Genomic DNA, 16,289 nt, shown 5'->3' on the forward strand with positions numbered 1-16,289 from the left:
CGACCGGATTCCAGAGGAATCCCGACCGGATTCCAGAGGAATCCCGACCGGATTCCAGAGGAATCCCGACCGGATTCCAGAGGAATCCCGACCGGATTCCAGAGGAATCCCGACCGGATTCCAGAGGAATCCCGACCGGATTCCAGAGGAATCCCGACCGGATTCCAGAGGAATCCCGACCGGATTCCAGAGGAATCCCGACCGGATTCCAGAGGAATCCCGACCGGATTCCAGAGGAATCCCGACCGGATTCCAGAGGAATCCCGACCGGATTCCAGAGGAATCCCGACCGGATTCCAGAGGAATCCCGACCGGATTCCAGAGGTATCCCGACCGGATTCCAGAGGAATCCCGACCGGATTCCAGAGGAATCCCGACCGGATTCCAGAGGAATCCCGACCGGATTCCAGAGGAATCCCGACCGGATTCCAGAGGAATCCCGACCGGATTCCAGAGGAATCCCGACCGGATTCCAGAGGAATCCCGACCGGATTCCAGAAGAATCCCGACAGGGTTTCGAGCAGATTTCCGACAGGGTTTCGAGCAAAATATCGGCAGGGATTCGAGCTGAATTTGACAGAATTCCCGAGTAGAATCCCGGCAGGTTCTCGAGTAGAATTCAGACAGGATTCGAGCAGAATCCCGGCAGGATTCGAGCAGAATCCCGGCAGGATTCGAGCAGAATCCCGGCAGGATTCGAGCAGAATCCCGGCAGGATTCGAGCAGAATCCCGGCAGGATTCGAGCAGAATCCCGGCAGGATTCGAGCAGAATCCCGGCAGGATTCGAGCAGAATCCTGACAGGATTCGAGCGGAATCCCAACAGTATTCGAGTGGAATCCTGGGAAGAATGTTCTAAATAATTAATACGTTGGATATGAGCGAAGAGATTTCTCTCGAATGTAACCCCAAATACCAAGTCCATCAATCCACTTAGGATGACCAATCATGAAGAGCTTATTCTAGTCTATAGCTTCCAGGGTCCGAATTAAAGAAACACGTACTTCCTTGAACTTCTGCCAACAGCATAACATCGAATTTATTACTTTTCCAACATAATTTACAAGAACGGTAAATAAATAAATCTCCCTCACGTGTACGTCGGGCGGTGTGAATTGATGCGAACGAGTGCGATGCGAAACGTATTGCGATGTCATGATTTGAATACCTAACTACCTATGCCTGCCTATGGTACCTTCTCCACATGGGTACAATCGTTGACCGTGCACTTGAGCGGCGTCGTCAGGTTTCTTCCTATTCATTATTGGATGCGGAATGCGTCTACTTCTTGTAGATTCGGACCAGTTGACCTTGCTCGTTGTAGGCATAGACGGGTCCTCGAATGGGTTCCACCTGCGAATAGCGAAGCTGCGCGGTGAAGCCCATGTTGCGGCGGTCATCATCAGATTGGGACGTGGCGTACATGACCCGCTGGAGGTTGTTGTCCGGGCCGAGAACGTAGTACTGGCCGGTGAATGAATTTGCTACGGCAATGACCGTGCGACCGTCACCGTTTGGACCCTGGTTGACCGAATCGTCGCTGTCGGAGCTGGGCGCGTCGGTGGGTTCCGGCTCTTCTGGTAGATCTTCGCTTCCGGACTCTTCGGCATCCTTATCTCCGGGTGTTCCGTAGGTCTGAGTTAGTTGAGCTTGCTCCTGACGACCGAACTTGAACTGGTTGGCGGGGAATGCGCGCAGTTGTCCGTTGAAGGCGAAGATGGGTTGTTGAGGTGCCTGATTGGCTCCCGATGTTTGTCTAGGGTCTGGGTATTGTTCTTCGGGATTGTTCGAGTCGTTGTCATCTTGATCGGGAACGCCGTACGCTTGAGCTGGTTGGGCCTGCTCCTGACGACCGAATTGGAAGTTCTGGTTTTGGGTTGCCCGAAGGCGGCCATTTTGTGGGAACAGGGGAAGTTGCTGTGGAATTTGTTGGTTCTCTGGCAAGTCCTGGGCATCGGAGTCGTTGGCATCTTGTTCTGGTACGCCATAGGCTGCAGCGGGTTGGGCCTGTTCCTGACGTCCGAACTTGAAGTTGCTGCTTGGCGACACACGCAGTTGTCCATTTACTGCGAAGCTGGGCTGTGGTTGCTTCTGAAAATCACGGAACTGGCTTTGAGGCAATCCTTGGACACGGATCGGGTCAAGTTCGGGCTGAAAGAGAGAATATTAAATTTTATATTATTATTTTCATACAGCAAGCTTAAGCTTGATTAACTGTCCTTAACAGACAGTGTCAAAACATGGTTTTCCGGCAAAACTAACTTGAATATCAGATGTATCACTTGCCCACTGATTTTAAGATGGCCGTTATACGCTTATCACTAGAATAATCAACAAATCGGGTCATTTTGCTTGCTTCGCGTGGCGTATCTGTGCAGTTGCTCAAAGCGTGTGTGTCTAACTAAAATTTTCACGACTTCACTCTTCACGAAAGCTAGACTTGGACACAAAGCTTACCTGTTCGGTGGTGGTGGCAGGTGGAAGGTATTCGTTGCTCAACAGCTGTTCAGTGGTAGTTTCAACCGACGTTTCCACGACCTGTGCCGCAAAAGCGACCTTTTCTTTGGTGACCTCGACTTCCTGCTTCTGTTCAACCACAGGGGCTCCGTATTCCGTTGGTAATCGGAACTGAGCTCCCTGAGGACGCCAACCGGATGGAGCGTACCCGGCGAACGGAGCTTCGGCAGCTACAGCCCCCAAAAACAAACACAGCACAAACAATTTCATTCTGATCTATTGCTCAGCTCTTGACGGACTGACACCGGACCACATGTGGTGCCGACATTTTTATACACTTTGTTCTTCAACAATTCATCAAATATGTGCACCGCCGCTGTGCGTGATGATCTCCAAGGAATCGACCGCGTTAGTATTCAGGATAACGCACGCAGGTAGAAACCCCTGTCATAACCGACTTATACCATGTAGCTTACAAGCGTTGAAACGCGATCATTACCATATCAACGCGTAGCGCCAATCAAAAATTCACTGTCGCTAATGGTCAAATAACCTTTAATAGCCAATAGGAATGCGCGTCGCCTTTGCTACCCCAGTCAATGCGGTGATAACGCGTGATTCTCAGTGGCGACGGCGGGCACACGTGACCGATTGATTGGACAATTTGAGTGAGTTTGGCGGTCGCGTTCTGCTCGTTCGTCTGTCAATCTTCCATCCCATGTGCAACTGCATACAAATTTCCTCGGCACCTATAATAAGCACCAAGAAACCTTTTGCTTTGATTTGTGATTGAAGTACAACCACGGCGTCGCACAGGACAATCTTGGATTGGAACACCTTTCCCAAAAGTGACTAACCTACATTAGTATGCATAATGCGTCCTGTATAAGCCGGTGCCGGTGTTTCAGCTCAGTGACTCATTTTGTTTACCATCCAAGGAATAATTCAACACTGGATGCATGTAATATATTTAAAATGACGATTCTTTCTTGTTGATTTGGAAGCGGAAGTTCTTTTTCTTGGCGTAACGTCACAACTGGCACAAAGTCAGCTTCTCAGCTTACTAATGAGCACTTCCATGGTAATTAACTAGGAATTTCCTCTGCCAAAACCATTTTGCATGTGTATATCCGTTACTCTAAGCATCTAATCCTGGAGAAATTCCTGAAGAAATCCAGTAGAAATTTAGGAGAAATCATCTCAAATCCCCGAAAGAATCTCAACAGTAATGCCCAATGGAAATGAAGGAATCGCTGGAAATATTACTCAAAGAATCCCGATGAAATCCTTGGAGGAATTCCCAAATAAATCTCCTGAACGAATACTATAATTAATCCACGGAGAAATCAATGATGCGATCCCGGAAGAAATCCACAAAGAAATCCTGGAGAGAATCCTTGAAAATATCCTTTGAAGAATCTCGGGAGAAATCCCAAAAGGAAACCCGAGAAGAATCAATGAATCTCGGTAGAACTCCTAAGAATTCCTAAAGGAATTGCATGCATAAACACTGTGTATAAAGCAAGCATTACTGGGTATGTACAGTTAAAGCACAGAGAAACAGACGTAACACTTAGGGTCTGTTCCAATTGGTGAATTAAAATTGATTTTTACTAAAATTTGACATTTCGTTACTACCGCCGACAACGACACCAGCAGAGAGATTCAGAGGCGCATTGTGGCAGGAAATCGTGCTTACTTTGGACTCCGCCTAGGACTCCGCAGAACTCTACGATCGAAAAAAGTTCGCCGTAACACGAAGTTAACTATCTACAAAACGCTGATAAGACCCGTCCTATATGGGCACGAAACATGGACCGGGACCCTACGTGCAGAGGACCAACGCACCCTTGGAGTTTTCGAACGGAAGGTGTTGCGTACTATCTACGGCGGAGTGCAGATGGAAGACGGGACTTGGAGAAGGCGAATGAACCACGAGCTGCATCAGCTGCTGGGAGAACCAACCATCGTCCATACCGCGAAAATCGGGAGGCTACGGTGGGCGGGTCACGTCATCAGGATGTCGGATAGCAACCCGACTAAAATGGTTCTCGAGAGTCATCCGACCGGTACAAGAAGACGTGGAGCGCAGCGAGCTAGGTGGGTCGACCAAGTGGAGGACGATCTGTGGACCCTACGCAGAGTGCGGAACTGGAGACAAACAGCCATGGACTGAGTGGAATGGAGGCGGCTACTATGTTTAGCAGAGGCCACCCCGGCCTTAGCCTGACCGGTACTTAGTATTAGATGAATGGAATGATCATTACACACAGTCGCACATGCTTCTCGGCTTTGCGGGAGTTATTGGTTATGTTGGGTACGCTACATCAACGCCCGTCGAACACCATATGCCCCACTCCAGCTATAGCTGATTTGCCACACCCAGCACCTACGGAGAGGATCGTTCGAAGTTGAGAAGTACACACCACAATGCATCTATGACAATAGACATGAAATTACGTTCGCTCGGTGATGACTGTGCTTGTGATAAACACCTATGAAATTGAGTGGAATATCTTTATGACACGATGTTAACTAGTACACGGTTTATTGAAGAAAGAGAAAGAGTTCAGGTACAGGGGTGGTATATATAATGGGATTCAAATTCTCATAGCCTACTACTATTTATGGGTCTATTACTAATTCTTGTTTCTAACACCCCCTCTTAGACCCAGTGTGGATCGATGCTTCAGGAAAGCTGGACCAGGTAGGCCCTTAGTGAAGACGTCCGCCAATTGTTCTTCAGTCGGGATGTACTGAAGCTTGATGATGTCATTCTGGATGCACTCTCTGATGAAGTTGTAGCGAATGTCCAAATGCTTCATCCGCTTCTGGTCCCGGGGTTCTTCGGCAATATGAATACAGGACTGGTTGTCCTCGTGAATCACCAAAGGAACGTCCAGATTCACTCCAAACTCGGTGAGGAGATTCCGCAACCAGATTGCTTCGCACGATGCTTGGCTGAGGGACACGTACTCAGCTTCTGTAGACGACAACGAGATCGTCGCTTGCTTCCGTGTAGTCCACGATACTGTGCTACCATAGACTTGGAACACGTAACCACTGGTGGAGCGACGGTCGTCCATGTCACTGCCCCAGTCCGCATCCGCAAATCCAACGAGTGGATCGGCATCAGTGTTGCGTCGATATTCCAGGCACAGATGCTTGGTCCCTTGAAGGTATCGCAACACGCGTTTGAGGTGGCTCCAGTGCTCATCGGTCGCGCCACTCTGAAAGCGGCTCAGGAAGTTCACCGCGATGCTAATGTCCGGACGAGTCGATAACATCAGATAGGTCAGACAACCTATTAGCTCTCGGTAGGGATGCTGGGTCGCTCCCTCGTTATCCTTCTTCCTCGTCAGTTTTTGGTTGGCGTCCAATGGAGTCATCGCCGGCTTGCAATTGTCCATCCCGAAACGCTTTAACAGAGCAGAAATGTATTTAGTTTGATTCAATCGCAACGTACCTTCTTCCATGTTGTACTGAATCCGCATGCCCAGGAAGTTTTTCAGCTCCTGCATATCGTCCATCTCAAACTCGCTCTTCATTTTACGTTTAATCCGTTCAATCTCTTCCAGGGAACTTGATGCCAAAACGATGTCATCGACGTATAGGACTAGGTACGTCCACACGCCGTTCGCCTTCCTCGTGTACAGGCAGCTGTCGTACTGTGAGCGTTGGAACCCGAGCTTCAGGATGAAACTGTTGAAACGCTCATTCCAACTACGAGGTGCCTGTTTCAGGCCGTACAAGGATTTGTTCAGCCTGCACACCTTGTTCCCCCTCTCAAATCCTGGTGGCTGCCGCATGTAGACGGTTTCCGTCAAGTTTCCGTTGAGGAACGCCGTCCGCACATCCATCTGGTGCAAATGGAGGTTCTTCTGCACCGCCACCGCCAGCAGGGTCCTGACGGTTGTCATCCGGACCACGGGAGCATACGTTTCCTGGTAGTCGTAGCCTTGTCGTTGGGAACACCCTTTGGCCACGAGCCGAGCTTTGTACCTGTCGATTGAACCGTCATCACCGTATTTAATTTTAAATACCCACTTGCAGGGAACCGGTCGAACACCAGTTGGTAGGTCCACGAGATCCCAGGTACGATTCTTCTCGAGCGCATGCATTTCGTCGTCGATCGCACGCTTCCATTCCGGCCAATCATCACGCTTCCGGAGTTCATTGATGTCGTCCGGCAATGCTTCCACGTAGTTCTCTGCATTCAACGCAAACGCCATGCAGACGTCGAAGTCGGAAAAACGAGCAGGTGGCCTGCGAAGCCGATCGCTTCGCCGAACTGGAACTTCGTCATCCTCGGCGCTTCCAAACTCGTCAGCTGATGAATCGTAACCACCAGCAGCTCCATCTTCCGTTTCTTCGATCGCCGGTTCGGAATTTGGTTCAGGATTCGCTTCACGTCGCAGATTTGGCCGTTCTTCCAACGGTTCTAGACGGTCGGACACCAGGTGGTCGTTAGTGTGCACTTCCACCCGACGCTTCGATTCCGACTCTTCAACGACTACGTCCCGAGCGATGGTGATCTTCCGCCGTACAGGATCCCATACACGATATCCGTTGACACCGTATCCGACGAGGTAGCAAACTTGACTCTTCGCATCGAGCTTCGTCCGCTTCTCCTTGGGAACGTGACAGAATGCCTTGCTTCCAAAGACTCGCAGTCTGGACACATTTGGCTTGTGCCCAAACCACATCTCGTACGGGGTTCTATTTTCGGCCAAGGCAGTAGTAGGGCTCCGGTTGATCAAATGTACCGCGGTCAGAACCGCCTCGTTCCACATCGACCGCTTGAAGCCCGCATCGTCTAGCATCGACCGCGCTCGTTCCATAATGGTCCTGTTCATCCGTTCTGCGACGCCGTTCTGTTGCGGCGTATATGGCACAGTTGGCTCCATGACGATTCCTGCTTCCTCACAAAATTGTACAAAATTGGCATTAATGTACTCACCACCGTTGTCGCTCCTCAACCTGGCGATTCGAGTTCCAAAATGTACGGTGGCCATCGCTGCATATTTCCGGAAAGCGTCGAGCACATCCCCCTTGGATTTCAGCACATACACCGCCGTGAAGTGCGTGAAGTCGTCGATGAAACTGACGAACACCTTCTGACCGTCCCAAGAGGCTGGTGTGAACGGACCGCAGACATCCGTGTGGATCAATTCCAATGGGCGCGATGAACGGGGCTGAACTGCTTCGTCGAACGGTTGCCTCGTTTGCTTCCCCATCATGCATGGCTCACATACACCTCCATCCGGTTTCAAACTTCCACTGCCAACATCGATGCCTTCGACCATGCCAGTTCGGATGAGCTTCACCAATCCAGCGTTTCCAATGTGGCCGTACCTGCGGTGCCATAACGTCAGCTTGCTTCCTTGATCAGCTGCCATGGCGGATTCGATCTTCGGTACATCCACATCCAATTCGTACAGCCGGCCCTTCCGACTCGCAGTGCACACTACTTCAGAGCCACGTGTGATTCGTGCACCATCCTTGCCGAACGTAACTTCCATTCCCCGCTCTGTGACTCGCTTCACGGAGAACAAATTGGCGTATAATCCTGGTACGTAAAGCACGTTGTACACCGTGCAAGTCAGCTGCCCACCTTCCACGTTGGATGTCATTTTTACTTCGCCGGCCACACGACTGGTCAGCGACACTCCCGACTTGGCGACGTTGATGACGATGGGGGAATCCAACGTGCGCACATTTTGCAAATAATTTTTGTCGCTTACCATGTGCTCCGATGCGCCGCTATCCAAAATCCAACGGAATTCGCCTCCGGCTGGTTCGCCGTCCACCGTCATGAAGGCCACATCGCTACCAGATTCCGCCACGTGCGCTTTGCTTTTCTTCTTCTGCTTTTCCGGTTTTGCTACAGGACGTTCGTTCTTCGCATTTTCTGGACAGTTTGCTCTCTTGTGTCCGGGTTTTCCGCAAGAGTGGCACTTGAAGACGAACTTACCACATCTTCCAGCAAACGCCGTGCTCGTTTCCGGTCTGTCCCCGTTGTGCTGTCGCTTCGCGTCCTCGCTGAGCAGCCTCGACTTGACGAATTCCATCGAGCACTGCTCGACCGGTAGCGTCTCCAGTACCGTGATCAGCTGGTCGTACGATTTTGGCATTGACTGGAGCAGGAAGAACACCACCACCGGCTTGTCGAATTTGATTTCCGCCGATTCGAGTTCTCGGATCGTCTTTTCGAAGGCCAGAATGTGCTCTTCCATCGGTCGTCGTTCGTCGTACTTCATTCCGGCGAGCTGTTTGAGTAGGTAGAACACGCCCGAAACTCCTTTCCGCTCAAACGTGTGCTGCAACGTGGTCCAAATCGCTCTCGAGGACGTCTTTCCTCGGATATATTCCAACTGGGAATCCGCAATCTTGTGGATCAGGATCGACTTGCATTTGGCGTCTTCTTGCTTCCGCCTGGCCCGCTTGTCCTCCTTTTCCTTCTTTACCGCTGCCGTGTCCTCAGGAACCACCGGGAAAAAATCTTCTTCCTCCAGAGTTTTCTCGATGCAATGGAGCAAACCCAACTCTTCCAGGTACGACTCCATGCGGAAACTCCAGTTCGAGAAATTCGTCCCGTCGAATAGGTACACGCGCTGCGTCCGATCGTCCTCCATTTCCGCGTTTTTACGACAAATTTTCCGTTCCGAACCGAAACCACGCTACTGACGCCACGTGACTCGCGTGAGAAAATTTTCTTCGTCCGTCGGTCGCGTACTTACTCGCGGTTGCTATGGTAACGTGGAGTGCCCATAACCTGATAAGAAACACGATGTTAACTAGTACACGGTTTATTGAAGAAAGAGAAAGAGTTCAGGTACAGGGGTGGTATATATAATGGGATTCAAATTCTCATAGCCTACTACTATTTATGGGTCTATTACTAATTCTTGTTTCTAACAAGCAGTTTAGGATCTTACAGTAACAACCGCAAATAGTGGACCACCACCTGGTGTTGAAGAACTTCTGTTGAGTGGTAGCTAGACTACAGTAAGAACAAATTAATCCACATGCGAACACTTTGTAATGTAACTTTTTTCCTTCAGGAATTTTGTAATTACCCAATAAATTCTTACAAAATCAACCAAACCCTACCGCCCAACATCTTACAAAATTCTGTAAGGCATGTCGAGAAAGGCCTCTCCGACTGGATCCGGATTAAGCTCCAACGTAGGAGCAATAAATCGCCTCTTCTCAGCTGGCGCCAGTCGTAGCGCACCCGAGGACCACGGGATTCCTTTATCCAACGACGCTGTGGTCACCGAATTCAGCAACCTGGCCATCGTGAACAACGCAGGACGCGGAGCGAATGAGCCGGCGCGGTCGGTGGCGAGTGCACAGGGCAACGCAGCAGTGGTAACAGGAGTGTCTTCCCCTCCTCCTCCCCAGGTAACAGATGATGATAATCATAGTACGAAGGGCCAACAGTTAGGGACCAAGCGTAAGGAAGGAGCTAGTTATACTGTTACGAATAATCCAGTCCGGTCTGTAAATACGGATATATACAGAAAACCCGTCGCGCGCGGAAATCCTAATCTTCGCGTTCGAATAACACGGTTCAGTCACTGTGAAATGTGTAACGAACGAGATACGAGTAGCATGGTACAGTGCGATAATTGTGATTTGTGGTATCATTCCTCATGTGTGGAAGTAACTGGAGGAATTGCGGATCGAAGTTGGGTCTGTCCGGCGTGTGGTATTCCCGAGATCGAGCAGCGTAGTACTGATCTACTGAAAACAGTTCCTGTAGACCCACCCCTAAGGCTGGAGAACTCGCGGAAGTCTATCGGTAAGGCAAGCAGCAATCGCAGCAATCAACGAAAAGTCGCCTTGCGGCTACAGATGCTGGAGGAGCAGAAGCAGTTGGAGCAACGGTTTTTGGAAGAAAAATACCGAATACTAGACGAAGAGGAGGGTGACTGCGAAACTGTGGTTAGCGAAGAGGATGTAAGATCGATGGAAATGTCCAAGGTCCAAGGATGGCTGGTAGACACCAGCAAATATGGTGAGGATTCCGGTTTGGTCGAAGGAGACGGATCCGAACTACAAGAGCAACGACCTGGTCTGAATCAACGACCTGCGTATGCAGGACTCATCGAACCACGTTCGACGCTACCATTCAATCCCAATCAGCGATCGACGCCTCGTCAGCAGAGTCTCGGAGTGGAGCGGACTAGAAACAACAATTTACTCCGAGAATCGATTCCCGTATCGCAAAGTATGTTTTACCAACCTTCATCGCAAGTACCGCAAACTACGTTCCGTCATCCATCATCGAACGTAGAATTCCTTCACCGGAACCGTCAACCTGGTACAGCAGTCCAGTTTCGTCAGCCCCTTGATAATCAGCATGCAGGTCCAGTTCCGGTACTTCAATACACGCGACGAGGTCATCCATCGGCCCCAATAGAACAGTTTCAGCCAGCCACTGGGGGCTATCAAGTGCCTCGAATGGATCCAGCACCTCATTTCTCTAGACACCAGGAATCCAATCTTCGAGACGTGGAAGACAACGTTTGCATACTCAACCGAAGTCAGTTGGCAGCTCGCCAAGCCGTATCCAAAGAATTACCGGAGTTCTATGGAAATCCAGAGGATTGGCCGTTATTTTTCTCCATGTATAACTCCTCTACGCAGATGTGCGGTTTTTCTAACGAGGAGAATATGCTTAGACTCCGAAAATGCCTGAGGGGAAAAGCTCTTGAAGCAGTGCGATGCCGACTGCTACATCCTTCTAACGTTAACAGCGTAATTTCCACCTTGAAGATGTTGTACGGGAGACCGGAAGCCATCGTGCAATCAGCAATCCGGAAAGTCCGGTCATTGCCGTCACCGCAAGTAGAGCGGCTCGATACAGTGGTAAACTTCGCACTAACAGTCGAAAATTTGGTGGCCACAATCGAAGCATGCGGAATCGAGGATTTCGTGTATAACGCTTCTTTGAAATTTGAACTGGTAGATCGACTACCTCCTGGACTGAAGTTGGATTGGGCGAAGCATTCCAGAAATATCCCATCACCCAATCTATTGGATTTCAGCGGATGGCTGTATTCGATTGCTGAGGATGCTAGCGCAGTAATGCAGACTTCGGTTGGCGGAAGCAGAGGCCGTGGGACGAAAGATGGATTTGTGAATATTCACGCTGAAACTGAACACTCAGGAGAAACGCGAAGCGAACCCACGATACAAGGATCATCTTCAGTAGCTGTACAGGATTGCTTCGTGTGTAAAGGTAGATGTCCATCAATCGTCAAATGCAAACGTTTTGGGGAGTTGAGCCTGGATGCGAAGTGGGCCGTTGTTCGCGACGCAAAACTGTGCCGTAAATGCTTACGAAGGCACAATGGATCCTGTAGGCAACAAAAACCTTGCGAAGTCAACGGCTGTACGTTTTTGCATCATCCGCTACTGCATAATAAATTGCAGGATACAGAAAAGGTGCAATCAGACCGAGCATCGCCGAGTACCATCGGAAGCTGCAACGTTCATCAGGTTCAAACCAGTGAAGTTTTATTCCGTATTGTTCCGGTGCAGCTGCATGGGCCATCGAAAGTTATTCAGACATACGCGTTCATTGACGATGGCTCGGAACTAACGCTACTGGAGGACAGTTTAGCACAGGAACTTGGAGTAAAAGGACCTCGAACATCGTTGTGCTTGAAGTGGACGGGAGGAACCAAGAGAGTGGAAGCTGAATCGCAAATAGTTGATGTGGGAATATCGTCGACCGGAAAATCGGATCAGCCATACAGGATGACCAAAGTCCACACGATACAAAATCTGCAACTTCGACCTCAGACCTTAGTGCTCACCGAATTGCTGCAGCGTTTCAAGCATTTGAAAGGATTACCGATCGAATCATACACTAATGTGTGTCCCCGCATCCTGATTGGCCTGGACAATGCTACACTGGGACATGTAATGCAAGGACGGGAAGGAAAGTCCTGTGAACCAATAGCGGTTAAGACTCGGTTAGGATGGATCGTATATGGAAGTTGTTCGCGAACACAGCAAGACATTAGCTACGTGAACGTGCATGCTATTGAGGTATGCGAATGCAACAGAGTCTCGGACGATGATCTTCACACTGCCATGAAGGAATACTTCGCTTTGGACAGCCTCGGGATCGCGAAGCCCAGTAAGATCCTACGGTCTGCAGAGGACGAGCGAGCAATGGCGATTCTGGAAAAGCAAACTAACCGGAAGGAAGACCGGTATGAATCGGGGTTGCTCTGGAAGTACGATGATGTTCGCTTTCCAAACAGCACAGGGATGGCTTTCAGAAGATGGCAGTGTTTGGATCGACGAATGAAACGCGATAAAACGTTTTCGGAAACAATTCAATTGAAAATGACTGATTATGTGAATAAGGGATACGTGCGCAAGTTAACGGACGCAGAACTAAATACACGGAAGGCTTTGGAGTGGTATATGCCTGTTTTTCCGGTAACGAATCCCAATAAACCGGGGAAGGTAAGACTGGTGTGGGACGCAGCTGCCGCTGAGTATGGCGTTTCTCTCAACTCGCTGTTACTCAAGGGTCCGGACCTCTTGACGTCCCTCCTCACCGTTCTCGTGCAGTTTCGACAATTCCGAATTGCTGTTTGCGGGGACATTCGGGAGATGTACCTGCAGATTCTATTGAAACAGGATGTTCGATTGTGTTTTTTCTGGAAAGACAGTGAAGACGACGAAACCCCTAGTGTGTACACGATGTTGGTGTTGCCATTTGGAGTGTCATGTGCCCCAACCATTGCGCAATATGTGAAAAACACCAACGCTCAGCGGTTCACCAAGGAGCATCCTGCGGCGGTCCATGCTATCGTCGACCAACATTACGTTGACGATATGCTTATGAGTACTGAAACTGAACAAGAAGCGATTGACCTGGCAAGAAACGTCAAGAAGATCCATGCTGAAGTCGGCTTCGAGATGAGAAACTGGGTCTCTAATTGTCCGCAAGTTTTGAAAGCGCTAGAAGAGCCACAAACGAAGGAGAAAAGCCTTAACCTGGAAGATGGTGTGGTAACCGAAAAAGTATTGGGAATGTGGTGGAATACGACCACCGATTGTTTCTTCTTTAAGATTTCACCACGGTATGACCCGGAACTGATGTCTGGACAACGAAGGCCCACGAAACGCGAAGTTTTACGAACCTTGATGATGATCTTTGATCCCTTGGGGCTTATTGGTCATTTTTTGATGTACCTGAAAGGAGTACTGCAAGAAATCTGGCGTACTTCTGTCGGGTGGGATGAGGTAATCGAAGAAAAGCATTTCAGAATGTGGATGGAGTGGCTCAACGTTCTTCCAGAGGTGGCGAAGGTAAAAATACCGCGATGCTTCAGGGCTACTACATCTATCGAAAGCTCAAACGAAATACAGTTGCACGTTTTTGTTGACGCTAGCGAGAAGGGGTTTGCAGCAGTGGCTTATCTTCGATTTCAGGAGAGACAGACAATTGAAACAGCGTTAGTGGGATCGAAAACTCGTGTTGCACCGATCAAGTTCCTATCGATCCCACGCTCAGAGCTTCAGGCCAGCGTCATCGGAGTAAGATTAGCGAACAGCATACAGCAATCTCTCACTATCAAGGTAAACCGGCGTTTCTTCTGGACTGATTCAACGGATGTTATCAGTTGGCTTCAATCTGACCATCGGCGATACAGCCAATTCGTCGCGTTTCGTGTAAGCGAAATATTGGAAACATCTGATGTTAGAGAATGGCAATGGATACAAACGAAACAAAACGTCGCAGATGAAGGAACCAAGTGGAAACGAGTTCCAGACATGAGCGGATCCAGCCGGTGGTTGAACGGGCCGGATTTTTTGGGCAAACCGGAAGCAGAATGGCCCATCCAGCATCAAACTGCTGGAGCAACTGTAGAAGAATTACGTCCTCATCTGCTAGTGCATATTGCGTCATCTGAAGCAATCATCGATCCTCATAGATTCTCCAAATGGACCGAACTGCTACGCCGTATGGCCTACGTGTTCCGTATTGTCAAAAATACAAGGATTTCCAAACAGGAGAGGAGCTTTGGGCCTTTGACGTCATCGGAGTTGGCTGAAGCTGAAAACTATTTCTATCGGCTTGCTCAACGGAGTGTCTTCGCCGATGAAGTAGCAGTTTTGTTAGACAGAAGAATGTCGGAAAACTCCAAGCTTGCCATTCCAAAGAGCAGCTCAATACACAACCTTTGTCCGTTCCTAGATAAAGATGATGTACTACGCGTACGTGGTAGGACCGGAGAGTGTCGGTTTATCAATCAGGAGACTGTCAACCCCATTATCCTTCCGAAGGCTCATCACGTCACTTGTCTAGTTGTGTCTCATTATCACAGGAGATACCATCACCAAAACCATAATGTCACCATCAACGAACTGCGACTAAAATTTAGTATTCCCCAACTGAAGGCTACATATAACAGGATCCGCCGAGACTGCCAGCAGTGTAAGAACGACTCTGCTCGGCCACAACCGCCGGCCATGGGGGATTTACCCTTACCTCGATTAGCTGCTTACGCTCGTCCTTTCACGTACATGGGAGTGGACTACTTCGGCCCCTATGTGATCATTCTGGGACGTCGTTTAGAAAAGCGGTGGGTACTTCTGGCCACCTGCCTCACCACTCGAGCCGTTCACTTGCAAATAGTTCACTCTATGACCACCGATTCATGTATAATGGCTCTCAGGAACGTCATGGCCAGGAGAGGTGTTCCGGCGGTTATTTACAGCGATCACGGGACAAATTTTCAAGGCGCCAGCAAAGAATTAGAGGAAGCTATGGAGAACCTGGACCGAGCGAGGTTCGAAACCGAGTTTACAACTTCTCATACGTCCTGGAAATTCATCCCACCGGCTTCGCCGCATATGGGCGGCGCATGGGAGCGCCTCGTGCGTATCGTGAAGCAGAACCTTGCTAAACTAAAACCGAGCAGGACGATGTCACATGAAGTCCTGGAAAACATGTTGACGGAGGTCGAGAATGTGGTCAATTCGCACCCGATGACCAATCTACCGTTGGACGACGACCAGTCGCCAGTATTAACCCCAAACCATTTCTTACTGGGTTCTAGCAATGGATTGCGATCGTGGGTACCTTTCAGTGACAGTTCGGAATTGTTGAAAAATTCTTGGAAAGTTTCGCAGAGCCTGGCCAACCAGTTTTGGAGGCAATGGCTACGAGATTACTTGCCGTATATTACCCGACGCACGAAATGGTTCACAGATGTGGAACCGATTAGAGTCAACGATCTGGTTGTCATCGTAGACCCAAAACTTCCACGGAATACCTGGCCGAAAGGCCGCGTTATTGGCGTCAAACAAGGACCAGATAACCAAGTGAGGAGTGCCACCGTGCAGACTTCCCAAGGTATTTATGAGCGGCCCGCAGTGAAGCTCGCCGTGCTCGACGTAGGCGTTAGAACCAATGCAGCCCTGAACGACCGCATTCGGGGGGGAGTGTTGGGTACGCTACATCAACGCCCGTCGAACACCATATGCCCCACTCCAGCTATAGCTGATTTGCCACACCCAGCACCTACGGAGAGGATCGTTCGAAGTTGAGAAGTACACACCACAATGCATCTATGACAATAGACATGAAATTACGTTCGCTCGGTGATGACTGTGCTTGTGATAAACACCTATGAAATTAAGTGGAATATCTTTATGAGTTTGGATTGCTACAGTTAGAATTGTTTGCGCCTATCTAGAATTGATGATATTATCCCAGCCTGGTTGATAAAAGTGTCGCTTGGAAAGCAAATGAATTCGGACACATCAATTGAAAGGCATATATCGACTGAATTA

General features: G+C 49.4%; 2 protein-coding genes across 2 annotated transcripts; one reads left to right on the plus strand and one right to left on the minus strand.

Moving 5' to 3' along the window:
• Positions 1 to 1,007: 1,007 nt before the first annotated feature.
• Positions 1,008 to 3,561, minus strand: LOC115257666 (uncharacterized). Its single transcript, XM_029857505.2, has 2 exons — positions 2,457 to 3,561; positions 1,008 to 2,150 (listed from the first exon to the last, which is right to left on the minus strand). The coding sequence occupies exons 1-2, from the start codon at positions 2,724 to 2,726 to the stop codon at positions 1,281 to 1,283; spliced, it is 1,140 nt and encodes a 379-aa protein (XP_029713365.2). The 5' UTR covers positions 2,727 to 3,561; the 3' UTR covers positions 1,008 to 1,280.
• A 6,038-nt stretch (positions 3,562 to 9,599) lies between these two features.
• Positions 9,600 to 16,043, plus strand: LOC134290795 (uncharacterized). The gene has a single exon (XM_062857996.1). The coding sequence runs from the start codon at positions 9,600 to 9,602 to the stop codon at positions 16,041 to 16,043; it is 6,444 nt and encodes a 2,147-aa protein (XP_062713980.1).
• The last annotated feature ends 246 nt before the right edge of the window (positions 16,044 to 16,289 follow it).

Source organism: Aedes albopictus, chromosome 3 (assembly GCF_035046485.1).
Source record: "Aedes albopictus strain Foshan chromosome 3, AalbF5, whole genome shotgun sequence".
In the NCBI taxonomy this organism is placed as follows: domain Eukaryota; kingdom Metazoa; phylum Arthropoda; class Insecta; order Diptera; family Culicidae; genus Aedes; species Aedes albopictus.